Here is a 23,630-nt window from a genome sequence, read left to right on the forward strand (position 1 = left end):
GTTTTAATTTACAAATGAATAATGACACTGAGCATCTTTTGAAGTGCTTATTTACCATCTCTATAACTTCTTTGTTCAAATACCCAAATCTTTTGCCCATTTTTTGAAAAATTGAGTTACTTGGTTTGTTTTTTTTTAAGAGACAGAGAGTCAGACAGGAACAGAGAGATGAGAAGCATCAATCATTAGTTTTTCGTTGCGCGTTGCAACACCTTAGTTGTTCATTGATTGCTTTCTCATATGTGCCTTGACCGCAGGCCTTCAGCAGACCGAGTAACCCCTTGCTTGAGCCAGTGACCTTGGGCTCAAGCTGGTGAGCTCGGCCTCTTGAACCTGGGTCTTCTGCATCCCAGTCCAACGCTCTATCCACTGCGCCACCACCTGGTCAGGCGAGTTACTTGGTTTTTTATTGTTTGTTTTTATGGTTGAACTTGGAGAGTTCTACAGTGTGTTCGTACAGTCATGGTGCACTTTTGACCGGTCACAGGAAAGCAACAAAAGACGATAGAAATGTGAAATCTGCACCAAATAAAAGGAAAACCTTTTCTGTAGTTTCTGTAGGATGATGTGGCAGCATGTGCGCATGTGCAGATGATGCTGTAACACTGTGTATACAGCGGAGCAGCCCATGGCCATGCCAGTTGAGATGTGGATGGTACAGAGGAAAGTTCAGTGTGTTCTGTGGCTCGCTAAATTCAAATCCTTAACCAAAGTGCAGCGTGAATGTCGGTGCATTTATAATGAAGCGCCACCACATAGAAATAACATTACTCGGTGGGATAAGCAGTTGAAGGAAACTGGCTGTTTGGTGGAGAAACCCCGTTCTGGTAGGCCATCAGTCAGTGACGAGTCTGTAGAGGCTATATGGGATAGCTACATAAGGAGCCCTAAAAAAATCTCTGTGTGAGCCCACATCGAACTGCACTGAATAGGTATGAAACTGGGAGATTTCCTTTTATTTGGTGCAGATGTCACATTTCTATTGTCTTTTGTTGCTTTCCTATGACCGATCAAAAATGCACCATGACTTTACGGACACACTGTATATATTTTAGGTACAAGTTTTTTTTATCAGATATATGCTTAAAAAATATATTCTCTCAGTTGTGGCTTGTCTTACTTTCCTCATAGTGACTTTTGTAGAGCAGAAGTTTTTGATGACTTCCATTTTGTTAATTTAGTCTTTTACTAAGTGTGTTTTGCATGTCATATCTTTGAAATCTTTGCCTAATCCAAGGTCACAGAGGTTAACTCCTGGAAGTTTTATATTTTCAGGTTTTTCATCCATTTTAAGTTAAATTTGTATTTATATAAGGTATGGCTGTAGGTTTATTTTTATTGCATATGGATATACAGTTGTTCTGATACCATTTGTTTAAAAGACTATTCTTTTTCTACTGGTTTGCCTTTGCACCTGTGGCTCTATTTGTGCACTTTTTATCCTCTTGCTGATCTATTTTTCTCTCTTGACACCAACACCATGCTGTTTTATAGGGATGTGAGCATTATAGGATCTAGTGGACTTCAGAAAAGTGATAGTAGGTATTACAAACCTCAGGTACAGTATTTGATTTATGTACATGCCTAGAGATAAGATAGTTATAATCTTTAAAAATCTATTTTGGAATGGCGAAACAAAGTAGAGAAGCATACTGTGCTCATGGGCTGAAAGACTATATTCCTAGGATGCTATTCTCTCCAAATTGATCTTTATTTAGATTTAATGTAACCACAATCCAAGCAAGATTTTTATAGAAATTAACAAGCTGATTCTAAAACTCATATGGAAATGCCAAGAACCTAGATTAGCCAAAACAACTTTGAAAAATAAAAATAAAATTGGAGGCTTACACAGCCTGATTTCAAGCTGCAGTAATTAAGACAGCATGGTACTGGTGTCCAAGTGAGGTATGCCTCCTAGTGTTATGCGATGTTTTGTAGTCAGTTAGGTTTTGCTGTGTAACAAACCTCCCCCAAATTTAATGGCTTAAAACAGTGTTAATCATTTATCTGCCCACAATTCTTTGGGTCAGGAATTTGGGAGGTTTTCTAGTCTGGGTTGGCTGGGCCTGAGTGGTCTAGGATGACCTCACTTTCATGTCTAACAGTTGGCAAACTGGTCAGGGGGACTCAACTGAAATAGTTCATCTTCGTTGCATTTGGTTTCTCCTCCATCCTTCATGGTCACAGGAGTCTAGACTCTAGAGCAGGGGTCTCAAACTCAACTCAGCATGTGGGCCGCAGAGTAAGATCACAGCCGTTCAGCGGGCCGCACTAGGTCTACAAAAGGCAACTGTTACGCAACACTTTTCTCACTGCAGTTGAAAACAAAAAAAAATCAGTACAACAAGCACAATCGTACATGCAGTTTACTCAGTGTCACAAAACGACCAGAAACTGTAGTTCGCATCACAACTGCTGTTAACTAAGCTAGTATCTAGCTAGGATGCTAGAGAAATGAAAAATACAAGTAGGCCCCTAGGCTTACTTAATTTTATCCAAAATATTTTGAGCTTCGTGGATTAGTCTGCGGGCCGCACAAAATTGTTCGGCGGGCCATGAGTTTGAGACCTCTGCTCTAGAGTGTAGCAAGAGAGGGCAAGCCCCAGGGAACAAGTACCTGTCAAGCCTCTTAAATCACATTTGCTAATGTGTCAAAGGCCAATGTAAGACACTAGGCCAAGACCCCATTTAAGGGGTGGAGGAAAAATTCCACCTCTGGTTGGAAGGTCATGAAATATTGTAATCATATTTGTAATCTACCTCAAAGATTTTAATTTATTTTTTACAGAGACAGAAAGTCAGAGAGAGGGATAGATAGGGATAGACAGACAGGAACGGAGAGAGATGAGAAGCATCAATCATCAGTTTTTCGTTGTGACATCTTAGTTGTTCATTGATGTTTTTTCATATGTGCCTTGACCATGGGGCTACAGCAGACTAGGTAACCCCTTGCTCAAGCCAGCGACCTTGGGTCCAAGCTGGTGAGCTTTGCTCAAACCAGATGAGCCTGTGCTCAAGCTGGCGATCTCGGGGTCTCAAACCCGGGTCCTCCACATCCCAGTCCGAAGCTCTATCCACTGCGCCACCGCCTGGTCAGGCAAAGATATTTTTGAGTGAGTTGAAATAGAAGTTTCTGTGGGGGTTTAAAGACTCGATTATATAAGATAATGTGTGTGGAATCATTTGTAGATATATTTTCCTAATGGTATTAGAATATTGACAATTATTTTCTGCTTTAAAACCCGATTTGCATGCTGGGTTTCTCACTTTAATTAGAATAATGCATTTCAGCTAGACCATGGCTTACCCATACTTCCTTTGTACCATGTATCATACAAAGGAGTGTTTCTGTAGGCAACTGTGATTTGCTGTTCTCTAGTAGGTATATTTGCTGTTCTCTGGTAGATAAGTACCTTACAACCAGTAAGATTCTCATGAATATCTTTGAAGCAGTCAAAAAGAGCTTCATGGAGTATATAATAGCATTTAAAGTAGGTTTCAAAGGAATCCATTTTAAGATTTGGGCATTTTCAAATGGATAAGAACACAATTTGGTCAAAGAAACAGAGGCAGAAAACATAACAAGATATAAATCTACCTTAATAGGGGCACCACTAGGGTATCTATAATTATTTTTGTACATTATTGCCACTTGGAAGACAAAGAAATACCCCACAATAGATAGTTTTGTTTATATGCAGGCATTATGACTACTTTCATTCTGATCATGAATTGATCACTTTTGCTACCATCCTTTTACTAATGTTCCTAAAGCAACTGTCTCTCAGAATTTATCTCCGACTTGCTTAATTCAGTTATCTTTTCTAAATTTTCATGCCCTTTAACCTTTCTGTATTTCTACTTGACTTTGTTTTATACTCATCTCTGGTATCAATTTATGAAATATTTTCCCTAGTGTAAAGGACACAGGATTGAAGAAAAGTAGCAGATGTCCTCTGTGTCCTGGCTTTTGTGAATAGTATGCGATCCTGCTTAATCTTTTTATCCTCTGTTACTATTTCTGCCTTCTAGAGTGAGTATTCCTTAAGGTTCTATTTTCAGCTCTTTGCCTTAGTGTTCTCTCTCTCTCTCTCTCCTTACACTTTCTTCTCTATTTATCTTTTCTTTTTTTGAAGTACCTGGTTGATGTTCAGTAAATGTTTGCAGTAATAAGTGTGGGAGAAAATTTCAACCACATTATATGGCCTTGGCTGTTTCTCCCATACTCCTGTTAGATCTTCATTTCTAACATTGGCCACTCCCTTCTGGGACTGCCACCTATATCTCTGAGTACTTGTTAGACATTTCCTTTTGAGTGTCCTGCTATAACTTCAAACTAGGACCCCGTCTTCAGTTTGTTCCCTTTCCATTCTTCCTGCTGCCCCCAGAACCATTTTCACAAACCTGTTATTTTTGTAGCACTCTTTCCCTCTCAAACAGTCTTTATAGATAAAGTCTGAAATATATAGCTTGATGTTTTAGGCTCACCACAATGATTTGAACCTACTTTTTTTTTTTTTTTTTTTTTTTTGGCCACTATTCACCCACAGTGAAGTATTGTAGATGGGTCAAATTGATCCCTAAGTAAGTCTTGAATATTTATGACTATATATTTTGCCAACATATATATCGTTCCCCCCCCCCATCCTCTCCATCCTCATTTAACTTTTATATTATCCCAGTACACAGCAATCTTTGGAACCTTTTAAGATTATTGCAGCTAAACCCAATTTTATGCTTTAGACCAAAAACAGTCTTTGCATTCTTTGCTTAAAGCATTCTGTCCTGAGCTCTAACTAGTATCTTTGAGCACTTTTGGTAGCATTGTGGCATAGGCAGAGAAGGAAAGGGAGAGAAGCAAACAAGAATGAGGGAGTAAAAAAGAGAAGACTCATATATTTTCTGGTTATGCAGTACTTGGTAAGTTTAGAGGTCCCTGGGGTTGTGGATGGTACAGATTTTGATGCAGTCCTCAACTTGTCCTCTGGCACAGACTGATGCAGCAAATTGTCTACTTTACCCTTGGCAACACTTGCATTTCATAATCTCAAGATAATTTCTAGATATCTCACTCTTCAGTGTTGTTAGGTCTGTTTCTTTCCAGTGTTGTTACACTCTGCTTGACAGATATGTCCTAGGTGTGCTGAGTGTTGAAACTTATGGTCTGTCTGTACTAATAAGATGCATGGCATTATATATGAAGGGCCATTTTCTATATTCATGTTTCTAATTGATCAGTATACACAAACTTTAATACTATAAATATAATATTTCAGAGTGTGTACTTTTTAAAATTGTGTACATTAGCATTGTCAGCAATAATTCTGTGCTTGTGGAGAATCAGTCTTTTTATTTCTAGGACTTTTGAGTGAATATGATAGTATTTAAAATTTAAAGGAAATAGTCTGTTTTGAGGGAGGGAATCAGTAATTTCTGAGTTGAAAACATTACAAGTGGTAGAGCATCGATCCAGTGTGTGGAAGTCCAGGTTCGATTCCTGGTCAGGGCACACAGGAGAAGCACATACCTGCTTCTCCACCCTTCCCCTCTCCTTTCTCTCTATCTCTTCCTTCCCTTTCCACTTTGGAGCAAAGTTGGCCCGGGCGCTGAGGATGGCTCTATGGCCTCCGCCTCAGGAGCTGGAATGGCTCCAGCTGCAAGGGAGCGATGCCCCATATGGGCAGAGCATCACCCCCTGGTGAGCATGCCGGGTGGATCCCGGTTGGGCGCATATGGGAGGGAGTCTGTCTGACTGCCTCCTCACTTCTAACTTCGGGGTGGGGGAACCCATTATAGAAGGAGATGGGTGAAAAGATAAATACAGGAAGTTATAATTCAAATATTGAATTATTCTGCCATTTTTTCTGAAAATTATTTGAACTAGACCTAAGCACAGTTTGGGCAGAATCTAGGTAAAACATGGTTAAAATTGTTAATTGTGTATATCCTTCAGTCTTAAATGAAAGTTTATAATTATACCATTATGTTTAGTAAAGCAAAGGTGATCATATAAATTAGGGACAGAAAGTATTGCTAGTTTTTACAGTACTGTACTCAAAATAAAATTTGTTTTGATTTCCTTAAATTTATAAAATGATAAATCATAGGAGTGATAATGCTAATTTAAAAGTACTAGAACAAATGAGAAGTTTATCTTTAAAGTAATAAATGAAACCCAGCTACCTCCCCATCTTTCTACCCCCTAGAGATGTTGGTTTTGTCTTAACGCCTATAATATATATGGGCCGATTGACTCAGTGGTAGAGCGTCGGCCTGGCGTGCAGGAGTCCCGGGTTCGATTCCCGGCCAGGGCACACAGGAGAAGCGCCCATCTGCTTCTCCACCCCTCCCCCTCTCCTTCCTCTCTGTCTTTCTCTTCCTCTCCTGCAGCCAAGGCTCCATTGGAGCAAAGTTGGCCCGGGCGCTGAGGTTGGCTCTATGGCCTCTGCCTCAGGCGCTAGAATGGCTCTGGTTGCAACAGAGCAACGCCCCAGATGGGCAGAGCATCGCCCCCTGGTGGGCATGTTGGGTGGATCCCAGTCAGACGCATGCGGGAGTCTGTCTGCCTCCCCATTTCCAACTTCAGAAAAATACAAAAAAAAAAAATACCATACATAATACATAGATACTATTTATCATGTATATTGCTATGTATATCAACCAGTAAACTATATGTATGTATATATAAATACAAGGTTTGGCAAAAGTAGGTTTACAGTTGTGAATAGGTGAAAGTTTATTCTTGTATTAGTATTTATTAATTATTGTGCTATTTTCCATATGAACAACTATAAACCTACTTCTGCCCACTACTATATATAACAGAAGACATAAAGCTTATAAATGACATACAAAATTTATTGATTGACATACAGATACATGTATGAGTTTATAAATATGGAATTACACTCTACACATTATTCAAAAATATATATATTTTTTACTTAATATATCAGTGACTTCTTTTATATATATATTTTTTATATATAAATAAATAAATAAATATATATCTGCCCTTAATGAATTTAAAGCTCCAGAAATTGACTAAGCCCTCAATAACTTGTTTGGGGACCACTTTTGAGTTTAAATTATATCAGTTTTTCTAGACTTTGAATTACAGTTTGTCATCTTAAATACAATACCATTTGGAAATTTTGTCTTTTGTAATTAATTCAGCACATACTGAACTGAGTTAACTAATGAAGTTTAGGTTTATCAGCCATAGTTCAGTATCACAGCCTTTTATGGTTTATAGGAAGTGTCATTTCCCACTTTTATATCAAGAACGTAGCAGTGATTTCACAGGCTAGTTTACAAGTGTACGTGTGGCTGGGACTGCCGTACAGCTGTGTACGAAATGAAATAAAGATGTCATGGCATAGTGTGCGGGGAGGAAGAGGATTGAGGAATTACCTGGTTTGATTGGAGGAGGAATTTTAGTATAAGATTGTATTACAGAAATATTCCTTTTGTTATTTTTAATTACCACTTTAATAGTGATATAGGCGACAGAATGTGTATATTACTGGCCCTTAAGATGTGGTAAAGCAGATAAAAACGTTCTGAGGCTCAGATAATCTCTGTTAGGAACTAACAAGGCAGAGTCTCATAGTTTTAGTGGTGAGAATGAGATGTGGAAATGTTCCTTAAGAGAAGCTTTTAAACATTGTTACTCCCTTAGTAACAGTGAGGAGCCGCTTACAGTGTTAATCTCATGCTGTAGCATCGTTTTGCCTTTGGTTTTACCTGTGTGCTTATCTATTTCTCCCATAAACTGTAAGAGTCCTTGACAACAGGAGTTACATCTGTTCATTTCTCTAGTGTTTAGCACATACCTTGTGTGTAATAGATGTCCAGTAAATTTTATAAAAGTTCTGCACAGATATATTCTTTTCCCTCATGTATAATACCCATAGACTCTGTTCCAGCCATCTGAAGATAATCTAGTGTGTTTTATTGGTCCTCTTAATCTCTTAGAACCAATTTAAGGTAATTTTTTAAACAAGAGGACTCTCTTAGGTGTAGTAAGGCATTTTGACTCTTAATAAAAAATGTTATGCCCTGGCTGGATTAGGTTGGTTGGTAGAGCATTGTCCTGATATGCAAAGGTTGCCAGTTCGATCCCTGATCAGGGTACATACAGAAACAAATTGATGTTTCTGTTTCTGTCTCTCTCTGAAATGAATAAATAAAAAATTTTATGAACAGTCCTCAAATGTAATTGACCATAAAAGGAGAAAGATCACACTGGTTGTGGAAGGGACACAGTAATAACATAAACTCTCACAAATGCCTCACAGTTGCATTTAATCTTCATGGTTTAATCTTACTAAAACATGATATAATACTAATAGCTCTCCAAGATTAGGGAGATTGTAACCCATGAAACTAATTTAGAATTATTTATCATTTTGAACTTTTGAATAATTGCCCCTAGTAGGGGATTTCTTAGGATCAGTAGTTGTAAATGGTGTGTCTCTTAATAAGCATTTATTTCCACATTCTGCTCACTTTGTGTGCTGGTTTTTAGATGGGCCATTTAGACTCCAAAAGCCAGCTCTAACCCTCTGTGCTTTGTCAGACTGACTTAACACCTGTCCATGTTTGTTAGTGCTTTTAATATCTGTTAGAGAAATATGTGCACACATATGTGTTTGTATATAATGGTAGGATGGGTGTAGCAGCTCCCTAAAACGGGAAAAGCAACTGGCTTTTCTGAAAAGACCTTTCCACCCCCACCTTTTTGCAGGCAGCCAGAGTTAATCCGTACATGTTTGATTGGAACAGCTGAGAGAGTATCTTGCATATCTGAAGGTCTCCAGTGGACTCATGTTGCCTCAGGGTTGGGGCCACCTTCCTCTTTTCTCGTGCTGATCCTGCCAGCTGTCCTAGCCTCTGTTGAAGCAGAGTGAAGGAGGTGTTAAATGATACACAAACATACAGTGTCATGAAAGGGATCCCTTTACTGCATGTAGCAGTGTGACTTCTTTTTTCTTCCATTCCTTTCTACAGCATAAGGGTTTTATACTGTTAATCCTAACACCTGTCCCTGCCGGAGACATTAAGAAGGGGGTGGTGTGGGTATGTGGGTGTGTGTGTAGGGGTGTGTGTGTGTGTGTCTGCGCGTGCGCGAGGTCTTGCCCAAGAAGGAATAGAGAAATAATACCCGTCCCAACCGCCTTTCCATGCCCTGGATTGGGAGTGTTCCCTCTGACGCACGTAAAGCCTGGGACATATATATCATTTTTGGATCCTGGATAGCTTGTGCTTCCTACTGTCTTTATATACCACTTTAAGGAGCTGGTGATCCCCTCCTTGACTGTCATTGTCTGCCTCTTGAGTTTCTGGTAGAGTTGTCAGTAAAACCAACAGTAACAGTAAATCTCTAGTGTAGTTTTCAGTCTACAACTAGTAAGTCAGTTGGAGCTTTTTGCTTTTTCCTGAACATTTCTTCTGTGTAGTGTTGAATCTTACTGGGGTGGAAGCCTGGGCTGAACCAAACTCCGGCTTAATCATCTGAGCCAGCATACCTACCTATCTGCGTAGACGGGAAGTCAGCCAAGGATTTTTGGTGCTACCTGGTTCCTTTCGACAGGACAGTCAGTTCAAACAAGGCAAAAGCTTAGCCACTTTTTTGCAGTATCTTTATCTGAAGATTTTCCCCCCATTGCTATGTATGGTGTGTATTGTATGGATTATCAATATCCTGTTGTCCAGGTAAGCTAAGGGTTCTAACTTGTTTTCTAAATACTATTTGATTGATATGAAGGTTTTATGGTAGAATGAAATGCTGGTAAGTTTTCTGTCTTTTGACCTGGTACTATTCAGGGTGTCAGTTTTCCATAGTTTTGTTTATTTGCTGCAATAGGAAGTTTGAGTTTTACATAATATTGAAGGCTGGGCAGAGGTGGTTGTTCTTAACTCTAGAAGTTCTGAATTCTCAGAGGGATTTTTGTGTGTTCGTGTCCATGGGTGTGTGCATGCATCTGTGTGTTTTAAACAGAATGGGCTTGGCATTAATAAATAACATAAAGCCACCATATTATAGTAAACTTTAGGCTTTGTTTTGACTAGATGAGAAGCATACATAGATGGCAGTTTCCAAATGTTGTTGCTGGGTTTTTAAAAAAAGGTAATTTACAGTAGACTATTTTGTGAGGAGTTTAGTGGCATCTTAGTTATTAACTTGTTGAAATCTAGAATTAGAAAATTTTAGGTCGTTATCAAGCATACTTCTGTATATTCTGGATTCTGGTTTAAGCTATAGTGTTAACTACCTCCAAATTCATGCTCAGATAGCTTTGTTTTCCTTGACTTCACTTTCCTTATATATAAAATGAAGGGGTTGGACCAGCGGATCCATTTGACATGGATTCTTTGAAATATTAATTGTGCTGAAAACTTAGAGTAGGAGAATAAAAACAGTTAATACAATTAATTCTGAATTTATAGACAACTTGATTTCTCAGTTTGTTTTAGTTTATTATTGTTCTCATGGCAGTCAATTATTCTTTCTTTGGCCATTTCTGTAATAATTAACTCTTAAGTTTTAGTTGAACAGAAATATATAGGGTTAAAAATGGTGACTAACCAGTACATTTTATTAAGTATTTGGGGCCAAAAGTCTCAACCACGCTATTTTTTTTAAGTATGCATAACTTTTTTCTTAATTTTTATTTATTGATTTTAGCCAGAGAGGAAGGGAGTGAGAGAGACAGGAACATCAATCTATTTCTGTATGTGCCCTGACTGGGGATCAAACCGGCAACCTCTGAACTTCGGGTCAATGCTCCAACCAACAGAGCTATCTGGCCAGGAGACAACCAAGCTTTTTTTTTTTTTTTTTGTGAGAGGGACAGACAGACAGGAAGGGAGAGAGAGATGAGAAGCATCAATTCTTTGTTTCGGCACCTTAGTTGTTAATTGATTGCTTTCTCATATGTGCCTGGACCTGGGAGCTACACCAAAGCAAGTGACCCCTTGCTCAAGCCAGCAACCTTGGCCTTAAGCTGGTGAGCCTTGCTCAAACCAGATGAACCTTGCTCAAACCAAATGAGCCTGCGCTCAAACTGGCAACCTCGGGACTTCGAACCTGGGTCCTCTGTATTCCAGTTCGACTCTCCATCCACTGTGCCACCACCTGGTCAGGCACAACCAAGCTATTTTTGATTGGAATTGTTGGGGAAGCTCTCCAGAGTAAACTCACAGTTCTCATTCAAAGCAGACTATCAGTATTGAAGTTACATGGGAGGGGCTGTGGTTATATCTCTTTAACTAGATTCTAACCCATTGGTCTGTACTATATGTTTTCTATTAACTGCATAACAGTTTCTATTTTTTGAGTTATTCAGATTAAGAGTATATTATATTTACTATAATGAGGTTTTGATATTTTTGTGGGCCTCATTTATCTGTGAATTCTTTCTCTGCTGGCATAAAACAATAGATCAGTCTGTGTGACAGCTTAAGGCAGAAAATGTCATGAAACTGGATTAAAAGCAAAGCTTCTTACAAGTAAATATTGATGTGTTTTTGTAGAGAAACAACTATAAACAGTAAATTTCTGAGACCCATCTAGCAAAGTAAGGGACTTGTAATAACTGTAATATAAGCAAAATTATCTGAGGAAAAAAACTGAAAATTTATAACTGTTTCCAAAAAAGATGGAAGTTATTGGAAATATATGAAAAATTATTATGTAAATAAATTTTTGAGGTAGAAAATTGTCTACTATCACCACCACCTCACAACCCCACCCTGTAAAGAAAGTTGTGGAGTGGATTAAAGTGTTCCTGTCTAGAAACTATGGCGTGTTTGATAGAGTCTTTTGCAGTAAAATTTTATTAATGTATGATAAAATGAATTTGCCACTCAAAATACTTTTGGTCATTAAGATTTAGTACTGGTAAATGTAATGTTTAGTATTTGAAACATTTCCTGGCTTTGCTCCATTTGATAGGTTTATTCTATCTGATATTAAGGTAGCTTAGAGAGGCAGGTAATGGGATATCAAAATTTAAGAATATACCTTCTGGCCCTGGCTGGTTGGTTCAGCGGTGGAGCGTCGGCCTGGAGTGCGGGGGATCCGGGTTCAATCCCCGGCCAGGGCACAAAGGAGAAGGGCCCATTTGCTTCTCCACCCCCACCCCCTCCTTCCTCTCTGTCTCTCTCTTCCCCTCCCGCAGCCAAGGCTCCATTGGAGCAAGGATGGCCCGGGCGCTGGGGATGGCTCCTTGGCCTCTGCCCCAGGCGCTGGAGTGGCTCTGGTTGCGGCAGGGCGACGCCCCGGAGGGGCAGAGCATCGCCCCCTGGTGGGCAGAGCGTTGCCCCTGGTGGGCGTGCCGGGTGGATCCCGGTCGGGCGCATGCGGGAGTCTGTCTAGCTGTCTCCCCTTTTCCAGCTTCGGGGGGGGGGGGGAAGAATATACCTTCTATTCCACTACATCAGGGAAATTAATGGAATTGAAAAAACAATTTTAAGTTGAAGGAACTGTTTTACAGTCTTATTTGTTAATTCTGTCAAGGTAACAGTTTTCTTTTAGTATTTTTGTAAATGAATGATGACTGTTTGTTACCCAAACTCTTAACTATGGTTATAAAATTTTCTTTTTAGCTTTTGTTAGATTCTTATACTTGAGTGAAGGCTCCTCATTGCATAATAGTTGTGATTCTGTACCAATACATTATACCATTGGAAATTACAGAGAACATGATTGAATAGTATTTTTTTTAAGCCTTGAAAAGCATTTTGTTTTATTTTGTTTTATAATAGTTTCAGGTGTACAGCATAGTGGTTAGACAGTCATGTACTTTACAAAGTGGTCCCTGATAGTTCAGATACCCACATGGCACTGTATACAGTTATTACAATATTATTGAAAAAGTATTTTTTCAATTACACCTATTTTTAAAGTTAAGTGCAGTTGACCCATGAACAACATGGGTTTGAACTGTGCTGGTCTACACACATGCAGATTTTATTTTCAGTAAATACAGGAACCTTTTTTATCTGTGGGTTTCTCATCTGAGGAGTCAATCAGCCCCTGACAGAAAACAGTGTTTTCATATCCAAATTGCGCAGTCCCGTCCACAGTTCAAAAATACTGTTTTCTTTCCATGGTTGGTTGAATCCTTGGATGTGAAGGGCCCACTGTAGAGTCAAAAATTACACTGAGATTTGGGTGGGTTGGGGGTGAGGAAATGGTCTGCACCCCTAACCTCCATGTTGTTCAATTGCTAATGTTGAGATAATGAAATAAAATGAGTCTCCTCAACAGAAGGCAATAAGATATTTTAGGTACTTGACCTTTCATTGCTCTTACTGTTAATAAAGTCATGCCTATCTTAAGAGTCTGCCATTGCAGTTGGTTATTTTATTAGAATTTATGCAGAACCAAACCTGGGCAAAATTAGTTTAAAATATAGGCAGAGTAAGTAGATACGGGCTTGCTAGATATGATTTAATGGGCGATGAGTATAGTATTCCTGCTTAGAAGAATATCTATCTGAGAATCTGTTCCTGAAATTATTCTTTTTTAAAAAAATTAATTTATTTTTTACAGAGACAGAGAGTGAGTCAGAGAGAGAGGGACAGACAGGGACAGACAGACAGGAACAGAGAGAGATGAGAAGCATCAATCATTAGTTTTTCATTGCGCGTGGCAACACCTTAGTTGTTCATTGACTGCTCTCTCATATGTGCCCTGACCGCGGGCCTTCAGCAGACCGAGTAACCCCTTGCTGGAGCTAGTGACCTTGGGTCCAAGCTGGTAGGCTTTTGCTCAAACCAGATGAGCCCACGCTCAAGCTGGCGACCTCGGGGTCTCGAACCTGGGTCCTCCACATCCCAGTCCGAAGCTGTATCTACTGCGCCACCACCTGGTCAGGCCTGAAATTATTCTTTTGTGTTAAACATTTACTGCCTCTGATGGGATGGTTAAAATATAACTTGTTAGGGTGGCTACTGTAAAAAACAAACAAACGGAAAACACGTGTTGGAAAGGATATAGAGAAATTGGAACCCTTGTCACTGTTGGTGGGAATGTAAAATGGTGCAACTGCTGTGGAAAACAGTATGGTAGTTCCTCAGAGTATTAAAAGTAGAATTACTATATAATCCAGCAGTTCTTCTGGTTATACACCCAAGAGAATTGAAAGCAGGGTCTTGAAGAGATATTTGCACACCCATGGTCATAGCAGTATTATTAATCATAATAGCCAAAAGGTAGATGCTGCAACCCAGGTGGCATCAGTGGGTGAATGGCTAAGTAAAATATGGTATATCATACATACAAGGGAATATTACTCAGCCTTAAAAGGGGAAGGGAATTCTGAAATAAGCAGCACATGGAAGAATCTTGAGGATATTATTATGGTAAGTGACATAAGCCAGCCACAGAAAGACAAATACAGTATGATTCTACTTAGATGAGGTACCTAGAATAGTCAAAATCATAAAGACAGAAAGTAGAATAGTGGTTTCCAAGGACTCTGGGGACAAGAAGAATGGAAAATTCTTGTTTAATGGGTATCAAGTTCCAGTTTTTTTGTTTGTTTGTTTTTGTATTTTTCTGAAGTTGGAAACGGAGAGGCAGTCAGACTCCTGCATGCACCCAACCAGGATCCACCCGACCTGCCCACCAGGGGGGGATGCTCTGCCCATCTGGGGCGTTACTCTGTTGCAACCAGAGCCATTCTAGCGCCTGAGGCAGAGGCCATAGAACCATCCTCAGCACCCGGGTCAACTTTGCTCCAATGGAGCCTTGGCTGCAGGAGGGGAAGAGAGAGACAGAGTGGAAGGAGAGGGGGAGAGGTGGAGAAGCAGATGGGCGCTTCTCCTGTGTGCCCTGGCTGGGAATTGAACCTGGGACTCCTGCACGCCAGGCCGACGCTCTACCACTGAGCCTACCCGCCAGGGCCTCAAGTTCCAGTTTTAAAAAATAAAGTGTTCTGAAGATGGGTGGTGGTGATGGTAGCATATTAGGAATATATATTATATAATAACCACTGAAATATATACTTGAAAATAGCTAAGCTGGTGAACTGTATAGTGTATATCTTTTACCATAATAAAAAGAATTGGGGGAAAATGTAACTCTTGTTGTTAGTTAGGGGATCATCTAATGTCACAGGTTTTCCTAGGCCCTTTTACTTAACTTGTTACCCATTGAACACATTGGCACTTATCATCAAGATTATCATCTTGAGGTAAATGGGTCAGTTGGAGGAGGAAGAAGCAGAGTCTTACATTATTGGGAGTGTAGCTAAGTATCCTGAATTGAGGGTGTAGGACAGCCAGGTATCCTTAGGGATATTAGGCATCTGAAAGACTGAGAGACAGAAAGTTACCTATCTAAAAAGATACATCTGCATAGCCCATGCTCAGATCTGTGGAATGCTCGCTACTCCTTTGTAGAGATGATCTTGATGTAGAGGGATATATGCATTCTTTACTTTCTCATTTTGAGAATGTTTTTGAGTACCTACTGTGTGCCAATGCAGGATTTAGTGATGAAAAAAGCAGAATCCCTAGTAATTTAGGAAGAGAGACACAGCATATTTTAGTGTTGAAGAAACAGCACACTGATTTTTACAGGTTAGTCAGATATTGTTTTTTGATAATCTGGTTATTTATAAATTTGTTTACATCCCATCCCTTTTTAATATTTGCCTAAGAACTTCTTTTCAAAACTCTCTCAGAATACAAAGACTGTATACATAATTCAATTGTAAAATAACTTTTTCTAGAATTTGCAGTATTTTAAGAATATGAAAGTATATTACCCAAATTTAGATAATTTACGAAATGATTTTTCAAGTTTTTCTGGTTTCACCTCTGTCATAGTGTGTGTCATTTGTGGTCTTGTTCTAAAGGTTTGATTTGGAGGCCCTGGCCGGTTGGCTCAGCGGTAGAGCGTCGGCCTAGCGTGCGGAGGACCCGGGTTCGATTCCCAGCCAGGGCACACAGGAGAAGCGCCCATTTGCTTCTCCACCCCTCCGCCGCGCTTTCCTCTCTGTCTCTCTCTTCCCCTCCCGCAGCCAAGGCTCCATTGGAGCAGAGATGGCCCGGGCGCTGGGCATGGCTCTGTGGCCTCTGCCTCAGGCGCTAGAGTGGCTCTGGTCGCAATATGGCGACGCCCAGGATGGGCAGAGCATCGCCCCCTGGGGGGCAGAGCACCGCCCCTGGTGGGCGTGCCGGGTGGATCCCGGTCGGGCGCATGCGGGAGTCTGTCTGACTGTTTCTCCCTGTTTCCAGCTTCAGGAAAAAAAAAAAAAAAAAAAAAGGTTTGATTTGGGGGGACAAGCGATAACTATGAAGGTTAGTTGTTTTATAAGCATAGAAAGTCTAAAGCAGTTGATTTCAAATCCTGCTCTCACCTTATTTTCTAGAATGGGTTCTATGTAAGAGAACCCTGCCTGAACTAAAGAAAAGAAGCTCAGAAATACAGTGTGTCTGTAAAGTCATGGTGCACTTTTGACTGGTCACAGGAAAGCAACAAAAGACGATAGAAATGTGAAATCTGCACCAAATAAAAGGAAAACCCAGTTTCTGTAGGATGATGTGGCAGCATGTGCACATGCGCAGATGATGACGTAATACTGTGTATACAGCGGAGCAGCCCACGGCCATGCCAGTCGAGATGTGGACGGTACAGAGGAAAGTTCAGTGTGTTCTGTGGCTCGCTAAGTTCGAATCTGTGACCAAAGTGCAACGTGAATATCGGCGCGGTTATAACGAAGCGCCACCACATACAAATAACATTACTTGGTAGGATAAGCCTTGAAGGAAACTGGCAGTTTGGTGGAGAAACCCCGTTCTGGTAGGCCATCAGTCAGTGATGAGTCTGTAGAGGCTATATGGGATAGCTACCTAAGGAGCCCTAAAAAAATCTGTGTGTGAGCCCACATCGAACTGCACTGAATAGATATGAAACTGGGAGATTTCCTTTTATTTGGTGCAGATTTCACATTTCTATCATCTTTTGTTGCTTTCCTGTGACCAGTCAAAAGTGCACCATGACTTTACGGACACACTGTAATGGACTTAGCTCTAATTTGACTGCATTTATATGAAAAGGAATGTTGGGGCAAAGGATATTAAATTAAAGTGGCATTGTGTTAGGCTTCTGAGAATGTATTTAAATCTATTAGGTCTAAATTGTTATTAAACTTAGGGTTATTGTGTGGGGGCATGCTGTGAAGAACTTTTATACTAACAAGTTTCTATTATTGCAGAAAGTGCTGTCCCTTTAACGCTGCCTTTCACTTGGATGTTGGGGCAGCCTGGGAAAGTCTGAGCAGATCTGCCACTGGTCAGGGGACTCCTGGCTCTGCTTTTATGGCTTCACAGGCACAGAGGTGGGAAGGAGGGAAATTGAGTCACATCTGTGTAAAATTGTGATGAGCCCATGCACCTAAAGTTGTGAGTTTTTTAATCAGGGAGTTATTTTGTCTAGAATCTGAACTATTGTAATAAAGTTGAAAATAGACCTTTCTCCCACTCTTTTTGTAAGTCTTCCTCTAAGCTTCAGGTTTGTAAGACACTGAAGTAAATTTATAGAGTTGAAGCTATTTCCAAGTACTCTTTTTGGAAGAAAGGAATGCTTTTATAATATTTTGATAACTTCATAGATAACTCTTTGTTCTTAGGTACCCATGTATGAATAAATAAATGGCTAGTGATAGAAATCAGGGCATTATTATTTGATTTCAACAAACATTTATTCATCTTCTATGTAGTCAGGCATTGGTTTATGAGCCGGGGATATAAAACACACAATTCCTCCCTTCAGATTGCTCACAGTCTAGTAATAGTGACACTGAAACAGTAACCTCAACAATTATGAACTGTGGCTTAGATGTTGAGGCATAGGGATGAGGGTACCTTACCCAGATATGGGGAGCGGTTAGGGCCAGGAAAGGCTTTCTGAAGCAGGGGACCCCTGAAGTAAGTCTTGAAGGATGAATTAACCAGAGAAAAGGCCATATTCAGAGGAGTAAGAACATAAAGCGGAAAGAACAGAAATATGATGTCGTTGAGAAACTGTCTAGTGTTCAGTGTGGTAGGGGCAGAGAAGAGCGAGGGGTGGGGAGGGAAAGGCGGAGCAGTGACTTGGACAGGAATGCAGAAACCAGCTTCTGTGTTACGTGCCTACTTTTACTTAAGAGTTAGGATTTTCCCCCCTGAGGCTGTGAGGAATAGTTGAGGATTTTAATCTTGGAGCTGGCATAATGAGATTTGGGAAGCACAAGAAACTTGGATGGGAAAAATAATAGACTGGAGGCGGAAGACAGTTCCCTCACCTCTAAGATGGAGATTAAAGCATCCCTCCATGAGGATGAAGTGAGCTATTAATGTAAGCAGTGGTCTGATGGGAAGCTACCATTGGAATACAGAGGCATTTCCCAAGAAATGGTAACTATTTTACTGGCCATGAAATTTAACCATTTGCCCAGGAAACAAACATGGTAGAATGGGTACTAGAATCCAAGTTTCACACAGAGAGAGATTTTTTTAAAATTGATTTTAGAGAAAGAGGGAGAGACAGAGAAAGAAACATTGATTTGTTCCTATGTGCCGGCTGGGGATCAAACCCACAACCTCTGCGTTTTGGGATAATGCTCTAACCAACCAAGTTATCTGTTAAATGAATTAATGTTTCAATTTTGAGAATTTTGTTTTGCACTTTTAAATTAGAGAAATTTGTAAGATATCTAAATGGAGTTGACCACTATTAGGCAATTGGATCATTTGACATGGAGTTCAGGAGAGCTAGCTATCTGGACTGGACATAGAAATGTGGGAGTCATCAGAGTAACTGGTGGTAATTGAAGCAATGGAATGGGCTCCGTCACCTAGAGCATGTGTGTTCAGAGTGTTGGACTTTTTTGAGGTTTGTACCCTTTGGAGACTCTTTTGAATCCTATGGATCCTCTGTGCACAGAAGTATACATAAGAAAACAAATTTCCACGGGGTTGTCTGTGTGAGGAGCTCTACACCTGAGGTTAAGAATCTGTGGTATGCAGTTAAATAGAGAGGGCACCTCAGGCAATACCAACATTTACAAGGTAGACAGGAAGAAGATTGAGATCGGGAAGCCAGTGAACACGGAAAGAGGAAAATCAGGAAAGACTGGTATCATTTGAAGCTGAGAATGAGAATTTCCTGAGGGTGAGAGTGCCAAATGCCACCAGTAAGTTAAAGAAGATATAAAATATCCATTGAATTTGGCCATCAGAGGTCTTGGGTAACTTCAATAAGATAAACTTCCATGAAATGGTATAGCAGAAAGGAAGCTGAGGTTTGTGAACCATTGAGGAAGCAATGAAGAAATTGAGATAACTGGGAGAAATTCCTCTATTCGTCAAATACTTATTGAGGACCTACCAGGCACTGTGCTTGAAGCTGGGGATTGATCCATGAAGTTGGATGTGGTTTCCTCCCTTAGCTGACATTCTTACTATATATTTGACTAACTCCCAACTCCATACCCTCACCCAGAAAATGCCCTGAAATGAATTTCTCCTTGGTGCGCCACTGGGCACATTAAACTACCAGGAGACTCTGGTTGTTTTGCTGGATCAGAGCCAGGTCTGTTCAACTGCTCTCCCTCTTTTGGTCCCCAGGGAGCAAATTATCCTAATGTCAGCCTTTAAAGTCAGGGACACACTTCACAATATCCTTGAGTTTGTCCATTGTTCACAATGATTCTGTTTTTCAATGAGTTTATAAAAATCATTTTAATATTAATTTTTACTTGAACTCATACTAACTATTGCCAATGACTTGTATAAGCTTGTTATTTGTGGTATTAAATGTTGGTCCTAAATGTCTGTTCTTGGTCCTTAGGTGTTTCATCCCTTGCACTCTAATGGACCATTGGATTTAGAGAATGGTATACAGTGATTCTTAGGTTTATTTCTTATACTAGAACTGAAAATGTAAATAATTATTTCATATATAAGATTTAGATTTTTCCAAAACTATAGCAGCCCCCACTTCTCTGAAACTCACCTACCTGTTTTCTTTAAAAAAAATTTTTTTAAGACTTTATTCATTTTAGAGAGGAGAGAGAGAGCGCAAGAGAGATAGAGATGGAGAGAAAGAGAGAGAAGGCGGGGAGGAGCAGGAAGCATCAACTCCCACATTTTCCTTGACCAGACAAGCCCAAGGTTTCGAACCAGCGACCTCAGTGTTCCAGGTTGACACTAGGCCACCACAGGTCAGGCTCACCTACCTGTTTTCTGCTTACTCACTGTCTTTTTTTTTTTTTTTTAGATTTTATTTATTCATTTTTAAAGACAGGAGAGAGAAAGAGAGGGGGGGGGGAGGAGCAGGAAGCATCACCTCCCATATATGTGCCTTGACCAGGCAAGCCCGGGGTTTTGAACTGGTGACCTCAGTGTTCCAGGTCGATGCTTTATCCACTGCACCACCACAGTTTAGACTACTCACTGTCTTTTAAAACAGTTGACTGCATTTTATCTCCTTCTAATTGGCTTTTCAGTTGCAAATTCAGAGAATGCAGTACGTTCTATCTACCAGATCATTTCTAAAAACGTTAAATAAGAAAAGCCTAGTATAGATCTATTCCTTTTCTCATAATGCTTTTTCTAATGTTTGAAGATACCATTTTGGTTCATGGGTTTTTTACATATTATGGATTATAGCAAAAGTGTACAGATGTCTGTAAAATGTCCAGAATAGTGCCTGATGTATTGAAGATACTCAATAAATAGCTGTAATTATCTAGTTTTTCCAAGTCCCACAGATTGTTTGGAAGTTCCTGTTTTCTTTTCAGAATTAAGTGATTATTAATTTGAGTAGAAGCATGACAATATTGTATTGGTAATGTACCAATCAACATTACTATCATACAGTAGATTTTTTAAAAGTGTGGTTATATATTTTACCAAACAGTTCTTATAAAGACAGCAAAAAACTATGTATTCTCAATGTGATTTTTAATTTTGATGTTTTTATATGTTTGTTTTAAAAATAGGAAGCTTAATTTGGGAATTAATCTCTTTGCCCTTTGGGTAATCTATTAGAAATCAGAACATAATAAAAATAGCATAATTAAAATATATAATAGGCCTGACCTGTGGTGGTGCAGTGGATAAAGCCTCAATCTGGAATGCTAAGGTCGCCAGTTCAAAACCCTGCACTTGTCTGGTAGAGGCACATATGGGAATTGATGCTTCCTGCTCCTCCCCTCCCCTCCCCTCCCCTCCCCTCCCCTCCCCTTCCCTCTCTCTCTCTCTCTCTCTCATTCTCTCCTCTCTAAAGTGAATAAATAAAAACATTAAAATATATAATAAAATTCTTTAGGATCTTATTAGAATACTAAAAAATTTAGAAAAACCTATTTTATGAGACAAATAATAAATATAAACTCATCAAACATTCATACAGCTTGTTTTATTTGAATATTTAATAATTATAAAGTAGGGAAATTATAAAATTTATATTCAAAGGTTAAGATTTTTCCAAGATCATTTACTTGTAAAGGGCCCAGTTAGGACTTAGACCAGAACTTTTGGATTGAGCCACGTTTTTGATGCTTTTTTCCCATTATTTCCTTTTAACAAGAGAACTTTAAAGAAACTTTTAGTTTCATGCAGTACACATTCTCCCAAACCTTGTATATCTATTGCACTCTATAGCAGTGGTCCCCAACCCCTGGGCCGCAGACCGTTACCGGTCCGTGGGCCATTTGGTACCAGTCCACAGAGAAAGAATAAATAACTTATATTATTTCCGTTTTATTTATATTTAAGTCTGAACGATGTTTTATTTTTTTAAAAGACCAGATTCCGTCTCTTACATCTTCTAAAACTCACTCTTGACGCTTGTCTCGGTCACGTGATATATTTATCCATCCCACCCTAAAGGCCGGTCCTTGAAAATATTTTCTGACATTAAACTAGTCCCTGGCCCAAAAAAGGTTGGGGACCACTGCTCTATAGTAACAATTACTGTTTACAATGACGTGTGTGTGTGTGTGTGTGTGTGTATGACAAAAGGCTTATATTTTTCAAAAGATGCTGATATACGGAAGCCTGGGGAACACAAAGAGTGAATTCTCAGTTAACCAGAATTTTTAAGGAAGCTGGAAGCCTTACGCAGTCATGTTTGTAGACACTTTTATCAGAATCCCCAGCTTTCTTACATAGAAAAAATAAGCACTTTAATTCCCTCCCTCCTCTCTTTTAGTCCTTTGTGAGTCCCTGGACTGGTTTGGGACAAGAAGATCTTGCAGATTTTCATTCCTTGAAAACCTTTCCAGGCAATGGTCATTCAATAGCTTTCATATGTTTTATTAAATCCACTCCATCTATAAGCTGGGAATGTTTTTTTTTAAGGTAATCCGTTTCATTTCTTATTTATTATATTTATGGACGGAATATTTTAAGTCTGTATTAAAACTGTGTTACTATGAATATCTCCAGTGCTATATAGTTAATGCCACCATCGCAGATATTCGCTCCTTAAAATATGCCTGCACATGGCGCCTGCCCCTCCCTCTCTCCTCCTTCTTTCCTCCCCTCACACACAGCGCACACGCGTGCGCACGCATACACCCACACCCACACACATACACACACACACACACACACGGACATGGACACACGCGTGCGCAAAGCACACACTAAACTGCCATTCTCCAGCAGGCCTGTTTCTGGAGTTGGGAGATGTCAGCCTGCTGGGAGGGGGTAGGAGGAGGAGGAAGAGGTGGGGCTCTACTCTGATTAATTGCCTTAGGCATTCAGGGGTGGGGCTTCCTTCAGCCATCTGCCTGAGATATGGGAGGGAGCTGGAGAAAGAAGGAGGGGGAGAGACTGCCAGAGAGGAAGAGAAAAGAAAGGAAGAAACACTAGAAAGAAAAAAGGAAGGAAGAGAGGATAAAGGGAGATCAATTACTTATGCTTAAATAGCTAGATTGGGGGGGAGGGGGGGTGAAAAGAAAACTGTGGAAGGTGTGCCCCAGCACAGCTGCTTTGAAGTGTTCATCATCTATTATTCCGTTTGGTTTATGGAGAAAAAGAAAATGGTAACTCAGGTAAGATTTGTGTTTCCCGGGTGTGTTTCTTTTCCCGTTTCTGGGATCTAAATAAAGGTATGGGGATGGGGTATATCCATCAGAGTTTTAATTATTATTGTCTTAGAAAAGACCAGATTTATTTGTTTTCCCCTGAAAAGTCTGTGTGTTGTGAGTTCGTGAGAGAGAGAAAGAGAGATGTATCCGTATTCCCCATCACTCCCCCCCCCCCCCCCAGCTCCGTAGCAGATTCCTGTTTCCTGTACTGTGCAGCTGTAGCTCAGGAAAGACCCTGTGGGGATTTGTCTACCTCTTTGTCTTGATTCTGAGAAGAGGGAGGGAGAGAGAGACTGCAGAGGTAGGAAGAGATTCTTGTAGACTGCCAAAAAGAGGGGAGAGGGATTTGACTTCCTTTTAAGAACTGCAGAAGAATTTGTGTTACAGGGAAATCTGATTCCCGATTCACTTTGGTTTCTCAGAATTGGCTATGGAATTGCAGTTTTACTCTCTAAATGGTTTATTAAAAATGAAGACTAGGAAAATCTTTCATTTTCGTGGCTTTGTTATGGCAAAGAATGTTCTCCG

General features: G+C 39.9%; 1 protein-coding gene across 19 annotated transcripts in view; it reads left to right on the forward strand.

The window, feature by feature from the left end:
- RBFOX2 (RNA binding fox-1 homolog 2) overlaps nucleotides 1-23,630 on the forward strand; it is a 326,779-nt gene that overhangs the window by 211,012 nt on the left and 92,137 nt on the right. Inside the window, exon 1 of one of the 19 annotated variants that reach the window (XM_066259703.1) lies at nucleotides 9,591-9,720. The exons of 17 other annotated variants lie outside the window; for them this stretch is intronic. In XM_066259703.1, the coding sequence (XP_066115800.1) occupies nucleotides 9,676-9,720 (45 nt within the window). In that variant the 5' untranslated portion in view covers nucleotides 9,591-9,675. Of the gene's footprint in view, nucleotides 1-9,590; nucleotides 9,721-22,937; nucleotides 23,067-23,630 lie in introns of those variants that run through there. One more of the 19 variants, XM_066259713.1, reaches the window with a different exon arrangement.

This window comes from Saccopteryx bilineata, chromosome 1, assembly GCF_036850765.1.
Source record: "Saccopteryx bilineata isolate mSacBil1 chromosome 1, mSacBil1_pri_phased_curated, whole genome shotgun sequence".
In the NCBI taxonomy this organism is placed as follows: domain Eukaryota; kingdom Metazoa; phylum Chordata; class Mammalia; order Chiroptera; family Emballonuridae; genus Saccopteryx; species Saccopteryx bilineata.